The 16,753-nt window shown below is 48.8% G+C and overlaps 1 protein-coding gene across 1 annotated transcript in view; it reads right to left on the reverse strand.

Annotated features, from left to right (window-relative positions):
- LOC146839455 (double C2-like domain-containing protein beta) overlaps positions 1-16,753 on the reverse strand; it is a 452,840-nt gene that overhangs the window by 32,879 nt on the left and 403,208 nt on the right. The window contains exons 4-6 of the mRNA XM_085651504.1: positions 11,197-11,306; positions 4,585-4,711; positions 2,327-2,380 (exon numbers count right to left, since the gene is read on the reverse strand). Coding sequence (XP_085507630.1) covers positions 2,327-2,380; positions 4,585-4,711; positions 11,197-11,306 — 291 coding nt within the window. The remainder of the gene's footprint in view (positions 1-2,326; positions 2,381-4,584; positions 4,712-11,196; positions 11,307-16,753) is intronic.

The raw sequence follows: 16,753 nt of genomic DNA on the forward strand, positions 1-16,753 counted from the left end.
CTTTCTGCCCCAGTTACCCCGGGCCCAGATTCACCCCGAGTCTGTGGAGCAACGCCAGCTAGCGCTGAGAAGCCCCGGCCCTTGCTTCATTTGATGGTCGTCACGTCAGTGTTACTTGATTCAGGCCTTCAAAGAAACCGATATAAGAAATCAAAAGTAGCGCATATCCAACTGCTGGTGGAATGTAGTTATTGGTACATCATACGTAATTGTAGGGTGTGCACCTATCAGCAGAGGTACACAGTAGTAACCCTGTAAGACTGTAATTGTAGGGTGTGCACGGATCAGCAGAGTTACACCAGTAGTAACCCTGTAAGACTGTAATTGTAGGGTGTGCACAGATCGGCAGAGTTACACCAGTAGTAACCCTGTAAGACTGTAATTGTAGGGTGTGCACGGATCAGCAGAGTTACACCAGTAGTAACCCTGTAAGACTGTAACTGTAGGGTGTGCACGGATCAGCAGAGTTACACCAGTAGTAACCCTGTAAGACTGTAATTGTAGGGTGTGCACAGATCGGCAGAGTTACACCAGTAGTAACCCTGTAAGATTGTAATTGTAGGGTGTGCACGGATAAGCAGAGTTACACTAGTAATAAGTCTGTAAGACTGTAATTGTAGGGTGTGCACGGATCAGCAGACTTACACCAGTAGTAACCCTGTAAGACTGTAATTGTAGGGTGTGCACAGATCGGCAGAGTTACACCAGTAGTAACCCTGTAAGATTGTAATTGTAGGGTGTGCACGGATAAGCAGAGTTACACTAGTAATAAGTCTGTAAGACTGTAATTGTAGGGTGTGCACGAATCAGCAGACTTACACCAGTAGTAACCCTGTAAGACTGTAATTGTAGGGTGTGCACGGATCAGCAGAGTTAAACTAGTAATAAGTCTGTAAGACTGTAATTGTAGGGTGTGCACAGATCGGCAGAGTTACACCAGTAGTAGCCCTGTAAGATTGTAATTGTAGGGTGTGCATGGATCAGCAGAGTTACACCAGTAGTAACCCTGTAAGACTGTAATTATAGGGTGTGCACGGATCAGCAGAGTTACACCAGTAGTAACCCTGTAAGACTGTAATTGTAGGGTGTGCACGGATCAGCAGAGTTAAACTAGTAATAAGTCTGTAAGACTGTAATTGTAGGGTGTGCACGGATCAGCAAAGTTACACTAGTAATAAGTCTGTAAGACAGTAATTGTAGGGTGTGCACGGATCAGCAGAGTTACACCAGTAGTAACCCTGTAAGACTGTAATTGTAGGGTGTGCACGGATCAGCAGAGTTACACCAGTAGTAACCCTGTAAGACTGTAATTGTAGGGTGTGCACGGATCAGCAGAGTTACACCAGTAGTAACCCTGTTAGACTGTAATTGTAGGGTGTGCACGGATCAGCAGAGTTACACTAGTAATAAGTCTGTAAGACTATAATTGTAGGGTGTGCACGGATCAGCAGAGTTACACCAGTAGTAACCCTGTAAGACTGTAATTGTAGGGTGTGCACGGATCGGCAGAGTTACACCAGTAGTAACCCTGTAAACTGTAATTGTAGGGTGTGCACGGATCAGCAGAGTTACACCAGTAGTAACCCTGTAAGACTGTAATTGTAGGGTGTGCACGGATCGGCAGAGTTACACCAGTAGTAACCCTGTAAGACTCCCATGCAGGTGCTCTGCTCTTGGGTTCGAAGGTCCGAGTCATTTGGTTTCTTTTCTGTACAGTGCCGTCTGCTTGTCACTGGCTCTTGGGGTTAACTCTGTCTGAGCACACAGGCTTCGGGTCACTGTCTGGGGCCGGTCACTGCTGCAGGTAACGGCTCTGCTGATGGCACCTGTAGTGTCGTGTGAGTTAGCAATGACGGACGGAACCCTTTTGGCTCCTGATGGACGCCGTAGGTCTGTGACGTAAGTGTTAGAGCGTAGCGAAGTGAATGCAGGTTTGGAATGCTGAGTTCGCGGTTACACGCTGCCGAATAAAGACGCGTTATGCTAAGCTCTGTGTGTGGTGTAGTCATTGGCGGGTTCCCAGGCTGGGGAGGCGCTCCAGCATCGAGCCAGGCCTGTGCAGTATTACCGGTGCCATTTTAGCCGTGTTGGTACCTTCATCTTGTGTGCATTAAGATCTGGTTGAGTGACAGGCGTGCTGATTGTGACACTTGTTGCTTTCCACCACTAACGTCCTCTTTCTTCCTGATGTCTGTCCTCTCTCCCATCTCTCTATCTGTTCCCCTTCTTCCCTGTCTCGCTGTTTCTCTTTCTCTCTCTCTCTTTCCTTTTCTCCCACTTCTCTCTTCTCACCCCATCCTCCTGTCCCTCCCCCAGCCCTCCTTACCTCCTCGTACACTGACATCCCTCTCACAGCATTCATGGTGCTTGGGCGCTTTTTCTGCAATAAGAAAGATGACGTTTCCATTAATCTATCAGCCCCTTCGATGATCCCGGTGAGCTCTCGCGACTGACACAACTGAACCAGCTCACTGAGCACAAATGTGTGACTAAAAGCGGTCTGAAGAGTGGAGACAAAGCTGCAACTGTGTATTGAGTAAAGTTGGGGTGTCCTGCGCTGGGATAAAAAATAGAATTAGGGAAACATGGATGAGCGCTATCAATGGAGCAGTGACCGCGAGGGGTCCTGGTGGCTGACGTCAGTCATAGTGATGTTAAGGAGATGTACCACCTGCTTGGTGTGGAACCATAATCTTGTGCTCTGAATATTATTTAGGGAAATATCGTCCCACTGAGGTTAATAGTAAAGTTACACCTAACGGGATGATATTTTTGTGAACGAACTTTAGGACATTATATAGCCCAGACACTATTTTGACACCCACCCCCTTGTTTGGATTCTGCAGCTGGAGATGTGCCTCTGTGTGATGTTCTGGGGCTGTATTATAAACAAAGTGCGCTTTCCCTATTTGTGCCTCGATGCACCTTTCAAAAGGGGCACCCGGTGCAACCAGGGACAATGCGCCATATTAGAAAGAATGCGCTGGCCCCAGGGTAGCCACGAACTCGTGCCGCCCTCGAGGCAGCACGTCCAAGTTGAATGGGAAGCAGCTGTTTCAAAGATGCTCCGTGTTTCACAGTGCAGGAGGCAATCGGCCGCACTTTCGAGAGAGGTCCGCTTGCTGGCGGGTGCAGTGCGTTACTGCACCCACCTTCAGGGGAATGTCTGGGGGTTCGGACCCCCTCTCTCCCCTCCAGAGGCTATCTTCAGGAGGTCTCAATGTGCTTCCTATGGGCATGTTTGCCTCTGCGACCACGTCTATAATATGGCGCAGGTCCATATTCAAAGTGCTTGGCCACACCCCCATGTAAATGAGGGAACGCCCCCTCATGATAGTGCTGGCGCTACGTGTGCTCAAGCGCTGGAGGCCCCTTCTGTAATACCATTGTGCCCCGGACTCCAGCTGACATGCAATCAGCATGCTCTCTGGTGGATGTGTGGATAACAAGACTTCTTGTGCTGGCTTCTGTGATGTCCATTGATGGAGCCGTGTGAGGGCACAGTGACCTCTGCTGGTGGGAGAGTGCATGTGGGTCTGTACAGTTCAATCACTGCTGTTGTAGTAGAGTGTGTGTGAGAGCAATTTTACATACACTGGTGAAGTGTGTAAGCGTGGAAAGGCAGTGTGACCTTCTCTGCTGGAGGAATACTAGTTTGTGTGTTTGTGTGTCACTGTGAGGACTGTGTGGCCCCGTCTCGTCGGACTGCGCATGTGTGTTTATAAGTGTGGACGGCGTTACTTTCTCTGGTGGGCGCTGCAATAGTCTATGATGGAGCCCACCCCACAAGGCTGAGGAGGCTGGTGTTGGAGAGATGAACACTGAAGTGTGTGGTGGAGTTGAGAAGATGAGTGGCGTGGAAGTTTTTTTATAGGTTTATATGTTCATGAATAAATAATGATGTTGAATAATGATTTTTATGATGGATCCGATATGCAACTCCTGTACTAACATGAACAGCTGAAACAAGTTTAATATAGCCTTATAGCCCGCCGTAGCGGGCTATACCGGCTATTAAAGGCCCGCTGCAGCATTAAAGGCCCGAGCCGAAGGCGAGGGACTTTAACAAAAGCAGCGGGACTTTAAAAGCCGGTATAGCCCTGCTACGAAGGGCTATAAGGCTATTAGAACATTCTGCCACTAGAAGGCAGAATGTTCTAACAAAACAAAGCCTTCAGGGAGCACGAGGGGACTCAAATCCCCTCAGGCTCCCTGAAGCCTTTGTTCACAGCCAGAGCTGTGAACAAAGACACATTGGAATGTTGGAGATCCGGGCTTATACCAGCCATTATAAGCCCGGAGCACTCCATTGCTTTCAATGGAGCTTCCAACATTCCACGTTAAGGAGAATGTCAGTGTTGAGATATGGAGCATTAAGGATATGGTCAGTGCTGAAGCAAGGACAGTGTGTTTAAGACAGTGTGTCTTGAAGAGACAGGATATGTTACAGAAACTGATGGTAGAAAGAGATGAGAAGCATTGATGACACTGACGGTGTTAAGATGAGCGGTGTAGAGGAGTGCGGCTGTACAGAGGACAGAAGCAGTGCTGAGCAGATGGGTAGCCATGCGATTGGTCTCTTACCAATAGTGGCTTCTCCAGGCAGATGTTGAAAGCCTTCGTCTGGTTGGGTGAAAGCTTCTTTAATGGAACCCGTATCTCTCCAATGAAGTCGTTACGACCAAACTTGTCTTCATCGCACACAGAAAGCCTGTCCAATCAGAAGAGACAACAATGGCATTAAATACTCATGTCAGGGCTTCCATAGACTGCTACGGGGCTTGTGAAAAAAGATTTTGTGGAGCACTCTTAAGTCGTTTTGTACAATGTAGAAGGGAAGGCCATAATGCCAACCTCCTGCTTTCACCTTTCCTGCCTTGACAAACCTCTGCACACTGTTCTTCTCCCATGGTCCATGCCCAACTTCTCAGTATTTTCACTTCTCTTCTGCAAATATTTCTCTTTTTCACATCTCTCTCCCTCTTCTCTTCTCTAAGCACCGCTTTACTACCTCCCATTCCACCTGTCCCATGCACCTATGCCATGATACATCCTGCATACCTCTCCTCAATCCGTGCCTCAAGATAACAATATACATTGCCAGAGAATACAGGGGCCTCCTCTTTTCTATTGTCACATGCTTCTAAATGTTCCTGTGTTACAATGGTCTAAATATCCTTGCATTACGATGGTCTAAATATCCTTGCATCACGATGGTCTAAATATCCTTGCATCACGATGGTCTAAATATCCTTGCATCACAATGACCTAAATATCCTTACGTCACGATGGTCTAAATATTCTTGCATCACAATGCTCTAAATATCCTTGCATCACAATGCTCTAAATATCCTTGCGTCACGATGGTCTAAATATTCTTGCATCACAATGCTCTAAATATCCTTGCATCACGATGGTCTAAATATCCTTGCATCACAATGGCCTAAATATCCTTACGTCACGATGCTCTTAATATCCTTGCGTCACGATGGTCTAAATATCCTTGCATCACGATGCTCTAAATATCCTTGCGTCACGATGCTCTAAATATCCTTGCGTCACGATGCTCTAAATATCCTTGCATCACAATGGCCTAAATATCCTTACGTCACGATGCTCTTAATATCCTTGCGTCACGATGGTCTAAATATCCTTGCATCACGATGGTCTAAATATCCTTGCATCACAATGGCCTAAATATCCTTACGTCACGATGCTCTTAATATCCTTGCGTCACGATGGTCTAAATATCCTTGCATCACGATGCTCTTAATATCCTTGCATCACAATGGCCTAAATATCCTTACGTCACGATGGTCTAAATATCCTTGTATCACGATGGTCTAAATATCCTTGCGTCACGATGGTCTAAATATCCTTGCATCACAATGGTCTAAATATACTTGCGTCAAGATGGTCTAAATATCCTTACGTCACGATGGTCTAAATATCCTTGCATCACAATGGTCTAAATATACTTGCGTCAAGATGGTCTAAATATACTTGTATCACAATGGTCTAAAGTTACTAATCATCATCTAAATATCCTTGCATCATGATGGTCTAAATATCCTTACGTTGCAATGATCTAAATATCCCTAAGTAATGACGGTCCCCTTAAGCCAGACCCAGCTGTCTTCCCACCAAAACCTTGGTATCTGACACTTACAGATTTCCTCATGTCTTGATTCGAGGCACCATTCTCAGTCCAGCCTCCCCATGAGAGAGAAACAGGGTGAGAATAAGGGTCTGCTCACTGCCTTACTGCCTTCACTACTCAGACATTATATTTATGTCTCAATCTGTTACTTTTTAAAGTTTCTTCTAACTTTTTTGTGTTCCCTTGTAATGTACAAGAATGTCTCTCTAGATTTCTGTGCAGACAATGTGCTGGTGTGTGATCTGAGTCCATTTCCCAGGTGCCAGGAATCCCTGGCTCCCATGTTTATTGGCACACAGACCCTCACACAGCTGTGCGGATGCATCTCTGCCCTGACCGACACCACTTCCCTCTAGGTGGATCAGGTTCTGATGACGTGAGCGTTGGTGCGGGGTGTGTGTGGTTGCTAGGCCAATGGTCTTTTAAGGTGTATGTCTTGCTGCTTGGAGAGTGCATGTGTCCTATATGGTTCAATTTCCATTCTATGGGTCTATTTGACAAGCCATACAGGTGTGTTGAAGTTGACTACATCCTTATTGGTTGATGGCGGCTGTCCTTCTACTTCTATTCTTCTAGGAGGAGGAGGGCTGTGATGGCTGTGTGAGGAGTTGTCATGCTGGCTCTGGGGCGTGCAGTAGATCAGGATGCGTTTTGGAGCCTGCCGGTGCAGGGGTGTTGTTGATGTGTGCAGGAAGAAGGCGGACCTAGAGCATCATGACTCACATATCCACAAGTGGTTTAATGCTGTAGTGTTTCGGATCTGCCCATTGGTTGGGACTGAGCCCTAGTTGCATGCAGGACATGGTGACAAGTAGAGAGGGGTAATGTGAGAATCCTATTCAAGCTGACTCAAGCAGTGGATGGGCCTCGGGTGCAGATGGAGTTGCTGAGGAGCACAGGTACATGCAGAACAGAAGGATGTGCACATTTTAGTGGTTTGCCCATGCAGCTATGCGGCTATCGTAGTGTGCTAGGTCTCACTGCAGAGTCAGGAGTGCACACTAATCGCCCCATAGGCAGCAGAAGTACATAACTAACCGCAGAACATACAGTCGCCCCCGTTGGAAGCAAGTCAATATCTGTTGGAAGGAGTTCTCTCTGAAGTGCACCACCTTGGCCTGGACAGTTTCCAGATTCCTGCTGGACCACCCTTTTGATGATGGAGGCTGACTTCACAAGCTGTTTATAAAAGGTCTCTGTTCCCATACCCCTCTGCCCCCTGCCTCCCTTCTAGCCGGAGCCCCCACCAAGAAGGCCACACGTTCACTTTTACCCACTGTTGTAGAAGCTAAAATGCACGCTTTATCTCAGTCTGAAGAAGAGCCAGTGGACAACTTTAATGTGGACCTTTCCTCAGCCTGCCCATGCGTACCATCTCCCGTGTGTCTCATAAGCAAAGAAGGCTCTGAGGTCCCAGGGTTGGACCTGAAGGCTCTGAGGTCCCAGGGATGGACCTGAAGGCTCTGCGGTCTCAGGGATGGACCTGAAGGCTGTGAGGTTTCAGGGACGTGCCTAAAGTCTTTGAGGTCTCAAGGATGGACCTGAAGGCTCTGAGGTCTCCGGGACCGACCTGAAGGCTGTGGGGTCTCAGGGATGGACCTAAAGGCTCCTAGGTCTCCAGGATGGACATGAAGGCTCCTGAAAGCTCTGAGGTCTCAGGGATAAATCTGAAAGCTCTGTTGTCTCAGGAATGGACCTGAAGGCTCTGAGGTCGCAGGTGAAGTCTCTGAAGTATAAGGGATGGACCTGAAGGGTTTACGGTCTCTGGGATAGACCTGAAGACCCTGAGATCTCAGGTGAAGGATATGAGGACTCAGGGATGGTTCTGAAGGCTCTGAGGTTTAAGGGATGGACCTGAAGGCTCTGAGGTTTAAGGGATGGACCTGAAGGCTCTGAGGTCTCAGGGATGGGCCTGAAGGCTCTGAGGTCCCAAGGATGGACCTAAAGGGTCTAAGGTCTATGGAATGGCCCTGAAGGCTCTGAGGTCTCAGGGATTGACCTGAAGGCTCTGAAGTCTCAGTGACGGACATGAAGGCTCTGAGGTCTCGAGGATTGACCTGAAGGCTCTGAAGTCTCAGTGACGGACCTGAAGGCTCTGAGGTCCCAAGGATGGACCTAAAGGGTTTAAGGTCTATGGGACGGACCTGAAGGCTCTGAGGTCTCATGGATTAACCTGGAGGCTCTGAGGTCTCAGGGATTGACCTGAAGGCTCTGAGGTCTCAGGGATTGACCTGAAGGCTCTGAGGTCTCAGGGATTGACCTGAAGGTTCCAAGGTCTCAGGGGCGGACTTGAAGGCTCTGAGGGCTCAGTGACTGACCTGAAGGCTCTGAAGTCTCAGTGACTGACCTGAAGGCTCTGAGGTCCCAAGGATGGACCTAAAGGGTCTAAGGTCTATGGGACGGACCTGAAGGCTCTGAGGTCTCAGGGATTGACATGAAGGCTCTGAGGTCTCAGGGATTGACCTGAAGGCCCTGAGGTTTCAGGGATTGACCTGTAGGCTCCAAGTTGTTGGGCGGACTTGAAGGCTCTGAGGGCTCAGTGACTTACCTGAAGCCTCTGAGGTCTCAGAGATGGACCTGAAGGCTCTGAGGTCTCAGGAATGGACCTGAAGCCTCTGAGGTCTAAAGGATGGACCCGAAGACTCTAAAGTCTCAGTGACTGACCTGAAGGCTCTGAGGTCTCTTGGATTGACCTGAAGGCTCATGAAAGATCTGAGGTCTCAGGGATGAATCTGAAGGCTCTGATGTCTCAGGTGAAGGCTCTGAGGTCTCAAGGACGGACCTGAAAGCTTTGAGGCCTCAACGATGAACCTGAAGGCTCTGAGGTCTCAGGGACAGATCAGAAAGCTCTGAGTCTCAAGGATGAACCTCAAGGCTCTGAGGTTTCAGGGATGGACCTCAAGGCTCTGAGGTCTTAGGTGAAGGCTCTGAGGTTTCAGGGATGAACCTCAAGGCTCTGAGGTCTCAGGTGTAGGTTCTGAGGTCTAATGGATGTACCTGAAGGCTCTGCGGTCTCATGAATGGACCTGAAAGCTCTGTGGTTTCAAGGACTTACCTGAAGGCTCAGAGGTCTAAAGGATGGACCTGAAGCCTCTGAGGTCTCAGGGATGGACCTGAAAAAGAGTCATGCTGAGTCACTGCAAATGGAAACCTCGGCCTGGTGTTCAAATGGCCATCCCTGAATGCTGGGAATATGTAATCGAGGTCCTGTTGAGGAAGAACTTTTCTGCTACAAATGAGCAGAACTGTTGTGGAAAAGATGCACACTGTTCTAAAACCTAAAAACGAATGACTGTTGCCCCCTTACAGTTCTCTTTGTGAACAACACCCATTTCTTTGAATAAGTTTGCTTTTCTAAAGTTGATTTTTGTTTCAATAAACATTATTGGGTTTTTTCATAGTCTTTGCTCCCTATTTCAGGTTCCACCTCATTTTGTGAACTTTCACTTATGGAATTCTTGTCTATGTTACTTTTAAGACTTCATTTTCATTTAATTTCGAGGGCTTTATAAAGCGCATGGCTACCCAAACACGGGTTTCCCAGCGCTAACAGTGAGGAACAAGCTGACTTAAGGAGAACAGATAAGTTTTCAGTTGCTTCCTAAAGCTGAGCAAGTTATTGTTAGATCTTAAAGTCTGCTGGTTTTTCAGTTGTATTAGGGCTTCGGTCAGTTGTTCTATCGGTATCTATTTGAGGGAAGTCTTGCTGCTTGGCTCCGATACCAGTGGGGAGCCAGGACGCTCCGTCTCAGCGAACATGAAGGAGGTGACCTCTCTCAACCAACCCTAACCATCCTGTTCCTAGAGCAGATTTGTTTTAAAAATTGTCGTTTGAAAATTTAAGAGTAAATGTATGCACCCAAACCATGTTCCACACAAACTATTGATTTTGAAGGCTTACTTGATTTATTAGATGATGTAAATGCCTCTTATGTCCCTCTGTATGTAGTATTCCTTTACGTTTTGTACTATGCTATGCTGCCGTCTTTTAGGCCATTGGCCGTGTTCCTTCTGTATCTTTTCCCTCAGTTTTACACCAGCTCCGTCACTGACACATTCTATTACTAGATACTACGCCTGACACGCTGGGGTATATTTACAAAGAGATAGCGCCACCAGAACATCACTTTTAGTGACGCTCTGGTGGCGCTATGCCCTTCTTCATATTTACAAAGCGGCGTTAAGCCACTTTTTGTGGCTTAATGCCGCCTTGTAAATACGGACCCTTTACACGTATCATGAAAGACGCATGCAATGCGTGTTGCTGTGGGTGTTTCACTGCAAAATTCATTGCTTTTTGATGCTGCCCCAGATTTACAAGGATGCGTAAATCAGAGGCAGCGCCAACAACTAACGTCATGCAAGAGCAGGCTTTAGAATGGCAAAACAACTTGTTTTTGCTTTTCCCATGTGTACTACATTCTGCCACACACATTGAAGTAACCAGTTGCCAATATGGATTGCTTATGTGCAGGAAGGGACACCTTCTTGCACATGAACAATCATTCCCTGCAACACAGGCACTCTTTCACTATGGTTCAAGGGTGCATGCGTTGGAGGTAGGCAGCTAATTTTAGCGCCAGCACTAGGGAAAACACGGGGTGCTCTGGATTGTTGTAAATATGGCACATCCCTGCGTTCTGGAAATGTCGGGGCGCGGCGCTGCCAAATTTGGCACAGCTCTGTGCACCAACATTTCGTTGTAAATCAGCTCCTCAGTCTGATACTAACTCTGCCTCAGACACATTGACTGCCTCCCTCCTCTTCTATGTGCCTCCGTCTGACACCAGCTATGTCACTGACACTCTGTGTGACCTGGGGCTCTTCTCCTCTTTTACTCTCAGTCTGGATCTAGCTCTGTCACTGACACTCTGTGTGACTAGGGCCTCTTCTCTTCCTTTACTCTCAGTATGACACTAGCTATGTCACTGACAATCTGTGTGACCTTGGTTCTGTTGTAGATAGTTCACCTCATTGCACATGCATAGTTGGGGACCATGAGCGCGCATGCCGGTGACAGGGTGGGGAGTCCTCACCGTAGGGTCTTGCGCACCATGTCTTCTTTGGTGACTCCATAGTAGGTGAGGGTCTCGTTCCACATGGGCTTCAGCGTGCTGCGCAGTGTCTTGGTGCGGAGTTTGTTCGCCTGTGTAAGGAGGGGAAAGAAGAAGGTGAAGAACATGGTGGTCTGAGTTCTTTTGTTGCACAAGCATTGTCCTGCAGAGGCAGGCCAGGGCACAAGAGTGCAGTGTGTAGGTATTCACTCCTTGGGGCAGGTGCCTGAACGTTCAAGGGTGGTGACACATTCGGGATGGCTTGGTGGATGGATGGATGGGTGGGTGGATGTACGGATGGGTGGAGGGATGGCAGGATCTATGGATGGTTGGGTGGCTGGAGGAAGGGATGGATGGATGGATGGGTGGGCGGATGTAAGGATGGGTAGAGGGAAGGAGGGATCTAGGGATGGAGGGAGGGATGGGTGGGTGGGTGAATGCATGACGGAGGGACTTGGATCGGTGAGTGGATGGATGTAGGGATGGGTTGAGGTAAGGAGGGATCTAGGGATGAAAGGAGGGTGGGATGTATTGATGGAGGGAGGGCTGTATTGATGGATGGATAGAGAGGGAGGGAGGGAGGGATGGATGGATGGGTTGGGTGGATGGTCGGATGGGGTGGGTGGGTGGGTGGATGGAGGGATGGATGCATATGTGGGTGGATGAATGGATAGAGGGGGAAGGAAGGGAGGGATGGGTGTGTGGGTGAATGGGGGGAGGGGTGGAGGGATGGGTGGGTGGATGAGGGGAGGGAGGGATGGATGGATATATGGATGGATGGATGGATGGATGGATGGATGGGGTGGGTGGATGGAGGGAGGGATGGATGGATGGGTGCCTGGATGTAGGGATGGGTGGAGGGAAGGAGGGATCCCAGGATGGAGGGAGGGATGGAGCGATGTATGGGTGGATGGATGGTTGGATAGATGGATGAATGGTTGAGTGGATGGGTGGGTGGCTGGATCAAGGGAGGGATGGGTGGGTGGGTGGATGGGTAAATGGATCAAGGGGTGCATGGATGGGTGGACGGGTGGATGGATGGATGGGTGGGTGGATGCGTGGATAATAATAATAATAATAGCATTTGTAGAGCGCTACAGCTACCTCAAGCAGAGTTGTCCCGATGATTTGAGGTCAACAGCAGGCGAGGGAGGTCCAACTGAGGTACTAGCATTGGCTGAAGAGCCAAGTCTTCAAGGTCTTTCTGAACTCACGTTCAGACTTGATCAGGAGCATATGGGAAGGCAGGGAGTTCCACAGTCTGCCGTCCCCACTGTGAAAGACCTGCCTCCCATAAGGGACTTAGCAAAACGAGGTACACAGAGCAGGTGCTGAGAGTTAGATCTCAGCGTGCATTCTTGTTGGCATAGGCAGAGCCTACACTTAAGGTAGCCTTGGCCACAATCTTGCCCAGCCCGAAAGGCCAGAGTCAGGGACTTAAACTCTATCCTTTTAGCTACAGGTAGCCTGTGAAGTTGTCTGATGCGTGGAGAGATGTGGTGACGGAACGGGACTCAATGAAGTAATCTCGCTGCCGCATTCTGTAACATCTGTAATCTATTAATCAGATAGGCAGGCAACCCAAGGTAAAGACAGTTTGCGTAGCCAGCCGAGATGTCACAGTAGCATGGACTATGATCCTGCGGCAATCCTCCAGCAATAGATGCTAGAATTTCCTCAAACGTCTCAACTTCCCAAAGCATGAGGCTGATATATGACTGACTTGGGCCGAGAAAGAGAGATTTGTCTCCCATGAAACACTCAGTTATTTTGCCGTGTTTGCCAGTAAAGGTGGCGATTCCATTTCTACTGGCCACCAAAGTCCAGCGGGGAGAGGAGATGTCTGGCCAAAGAACAAGACCTCCGTCTTGTCCGCGATAGGTTTTAAGCTGTTATTATTTATCCAGCGTGAAATGTCCTTCAATCATCCCCTAAATCTAGTAAAAGAATCAGCAGATGGATCCTTGAAAGAGAACACCAGCTGGGTGTCATCCTCATAGACTTCTTTCACTTTCCAAGAAGCAATGAGAGAGAAGAGTGGCACCAGATGGGTGTTGAAGAGCAAAGGGCTCAGGGCCGAGCCCAGAGGCACCCCGCACCACAGTGGCTCAGGTTCCAAATGATGGGGTTGGAGAAAGACCCTTTGAGAGCGGTCTTTAAGGTAAGACTGGATCCAGGAGAGTACTACCCCCGTAAGCCCAGCTGTTTGAGTCTGTCCAGTAGGATTGGGTGCACAGCCGTGTCGAATGCAGCAGACAGATCGAAAAGGACCAGAATCGCTGAGGCCCCTGTGCCCACCATCATTATCACAGAATCCGCCACCTCCACCAGTGCAGTCTCGGTGCTGAATCCGGAAAGGAAACCGGACTGAGTGTTGTGCAGGAAGTCATGACCTTCTATAAAATTGGTGAGTTGGTGTTGCTCCAGTTTTTCCAGCATCTTCGCGGGTGCTGGCAGTAGTGAGATTGGGCGTTAGTTGCTAAGCTCTATCGGGTCAGGGTTCGGCTTTTTTAATCGGGGCAGTACAAAGCATGTTTCCAAATATCAGGGAAAATGCCGGTGGAAAGCGAGGTATTCCAAATGTGATTTAAAACAGGGTTAGTCAAATGAGCCAAAGTCCTGAACAACTTCGAAGGACACGAGTCCTCAGGCGAACCAGACTGGCATTTCATGATTTCAGCCAGTGACCACTGCTGGGAAATAGGGAGAACATTTGAGAGGGGGCCCTTAGAATTTAGGATTCCCTGTGACTGTGGCTCAGCCATCTCAGCCCCGGTCATAAATGTGGCATATACCTTCTGTATTTTGTCCTCAAAGAAGTCCGATAGCTTCATGCACAGAGAGGGCGAAGGCTGTGTATTACCCTCCATCGCAGAAGGCTTGGTGAAGGAGCTGGCTATCCTAAAGATCTCTTCACCTGAGTTTTCTGCGCTATTAATGCGCTTCACAAAGTATTCCCTTCTAGCCTCCCTCATCAGTTTGCGGAGCTTTTTCAAGGCTTCCTTGTAGGCCAGTTTAGCCGCCGGACTCTAATCTTTCCTCCAGAGGCGCTCCATCCTTTTACACCTGCTCTTTTCCGCTCTGAGGTCAGCCGAGAACCAGGGGGCAGATGGGGATTCTTTCGGGGTCCTAACTGATCTCACAGGTGCCACTGTGTCCAGGGTGGTAGAAATCCACATATGAATGGATGGAGGGGTAAGGGAGGGAGGGATGAGTGGGTGGATGGATGGAGGGATGGGTGTGTGGGTGGATGGATGGTTAGGTGGATGGATGGGTAGATGGCGGGATGGATAGGTAGGTCAGTGGGTGGATGAATGGGTGGGTGGATGGATGGATGGGTGGGTGGATGGATGGATGGATGGGTGGATTCTTGAACGGGTGGATGGGTGGGTGGATGGCTGGATGGCTGGGTGGGTGGGTGGATAGAAGGATGGATGGATGGATGGGTGGATCCATGGATCCATGGGTGGCTGGATGGATGGATGGATGGGTTGCTGGGTGGATGGATGGATCAGCTTCATGACTAAAGATGTTGGTGACATATACCTAAGTGAAATGCCAAGTGACTTGAATGCTCACTAAGTGTCAGTGATGCCTGGATTGATTCACCAAACCTGCTCCAGTGCAAACCACTCACTGTCATGTGCTGTAGACCCCCAAGCTTCCCGTGGACAGACACCTGAGTGGACTTGTCCACATAAGCTCTGTAGCCAAAGGGGCTTCCTCCATGGAACAATAGCCCTCATCCCAGCAGAGGATTGGAGGATTTAGAAACGAATGGTTCAATCTGTAATCCGCAGGGGGCTTGATTACGGCAACTCCTGGCCGACTGGCCGACTGGCGGCTGGCAAGAACCCAGCTTGCCCCTTTAAGGCCAGCAGCTGCTTGGCAGGCCTCAGTGACTGAAGACCTGTTGAAAGGTAGAGTATACATACACTGTCCATTATAGGTCATAACCTTCTTTTTACATGGGGCTTCCCGAGTCTAAAAACACTGATTATCTCGGGAGGCACTCACTCACACACTCACTCACTATGGATTGCTGACAATTCTAGTTTTAAAAATAATCTCAAACGTTAAGACCCTCTTTCATAGGGGGCACATTTCAAGCATCGATTGCCTCACCGCACTGTGATATCTTTTAACAAGAACTTAAATGCCTGATTGTTCAAGGGAATTTCACCTTTGACCTCCAAGGAGACCATGTCATGTACCGAAGACCAAATGAACTCATCAAATTGTACAGATGTATATATTCTTTTACTTCTCTCTGTAGATTACTTTATTTTATGCCTCTTCTAAATTCTATTTTACGAATGAATGGGTCACTGAGGCTATAAAGATTCTAGGAAGTCTTTATCGACCGTGACTGTTCAGGGGAGTTCTCTGCACCAGTGACCGTCAGCAGGTGGATGTGAATGTATAGAATGCATATGAGAGAGTGGATGAGTGAGTGAATGTGAATTACACAGGAAGGCAGTAAATTATCAAAGGAATGCACGTGTGAGTTATTGACTTGGAGGTTCTGAGTGAGTCAAGGTGCTAGGAGAGGCACTGAGTCCATGATGTCTAGTCGTAAGTAACGTGCGAATGTCAGTCAGGGCTGGAGTGAATGTCTCAGTCCATAGAGAAGCCAATGAAGGACTGAATGAGCCAGTGGGCAGGGGTATGACCTGGGGCAGCATCAAAGGAGTAAGAGTTAGCATGTGGATAAATAAATAAGTGTCAATGAATGAATGAAAGTGTTGCTTATAAAGCGCACTGCCGCTACCGGAGGAGCATCCAGGCGCTAGGCAGCAGCAGAATTGACTTCATAACGGATGAATGACCCACCAAAAGGCGGCTCAAAGAGCGAGAGAGTAGCAGAGCGAATCGGAGATACCAGATAGCCCCGTCTTGGACGGCTCTCTGAAGATGGCTTCTGATTCGAAGAGTCTCAGGTGACTGAGAGGACAGCTCCCGCCCTTTGTACCCAGAACAGCGAAGGATTTACCCCCGCCTACGACTTTTGATTCAAGAGGTGGGGGGGGGGGGGGTAGGGGGGGGGGGGATCTTCAAAAGATTGCATGTGAGGACCTCCGGGTCTGTTTGGTGATGTGACGGGTGAATCTAGTGATCAGATATTGAGGCTGCGGGTACATGAGAGCGTCCTCGACAAAAGTCTCTCATCTGCTCTTAGAGCATACAGAGCGACGGGGCCTCAATATCTGATCACTAGATTCACCCGTGAAGGCGTGATGTTATGTTATGTTATGTTATGCAGATTTGTAGAGCGTGCTGTCACTGGGAGGGTATCCTATTGCTGAGCAAATGTGAGTCTCGCCACAGGGGCGTAACACAGGCGGTGCGGGGGGCCCCAAGCTCCAGGGGTCCCCCTCGGCACAGCAGTCTGGCCGGAGAGCTCATGATTGAGCCCTGAGAGGGGGCCCCTCTAAGTTCCGTGCAGGGAGGCCCCCTCAATTTTCGTTACGCCAGTGTCTCTCCACGCCTAGAGCCTAGTGGGACTACTTGAAAAGCCAGATCTTCAGCTTCTCGATGA

Source organism: Triturus cristatus, chromosome 4_1, assembly GCF_964204655.1.
Source record: "Triturus cristatus chromosome 4_1, aTriCri1.1, whole genome shotgun sequence".
Lineage (NCBI taxonomy): Eukaryota > Metazoa > Chordata > Amphibia > Caudata > Salamandridae > Triturus > Triturus cristatus.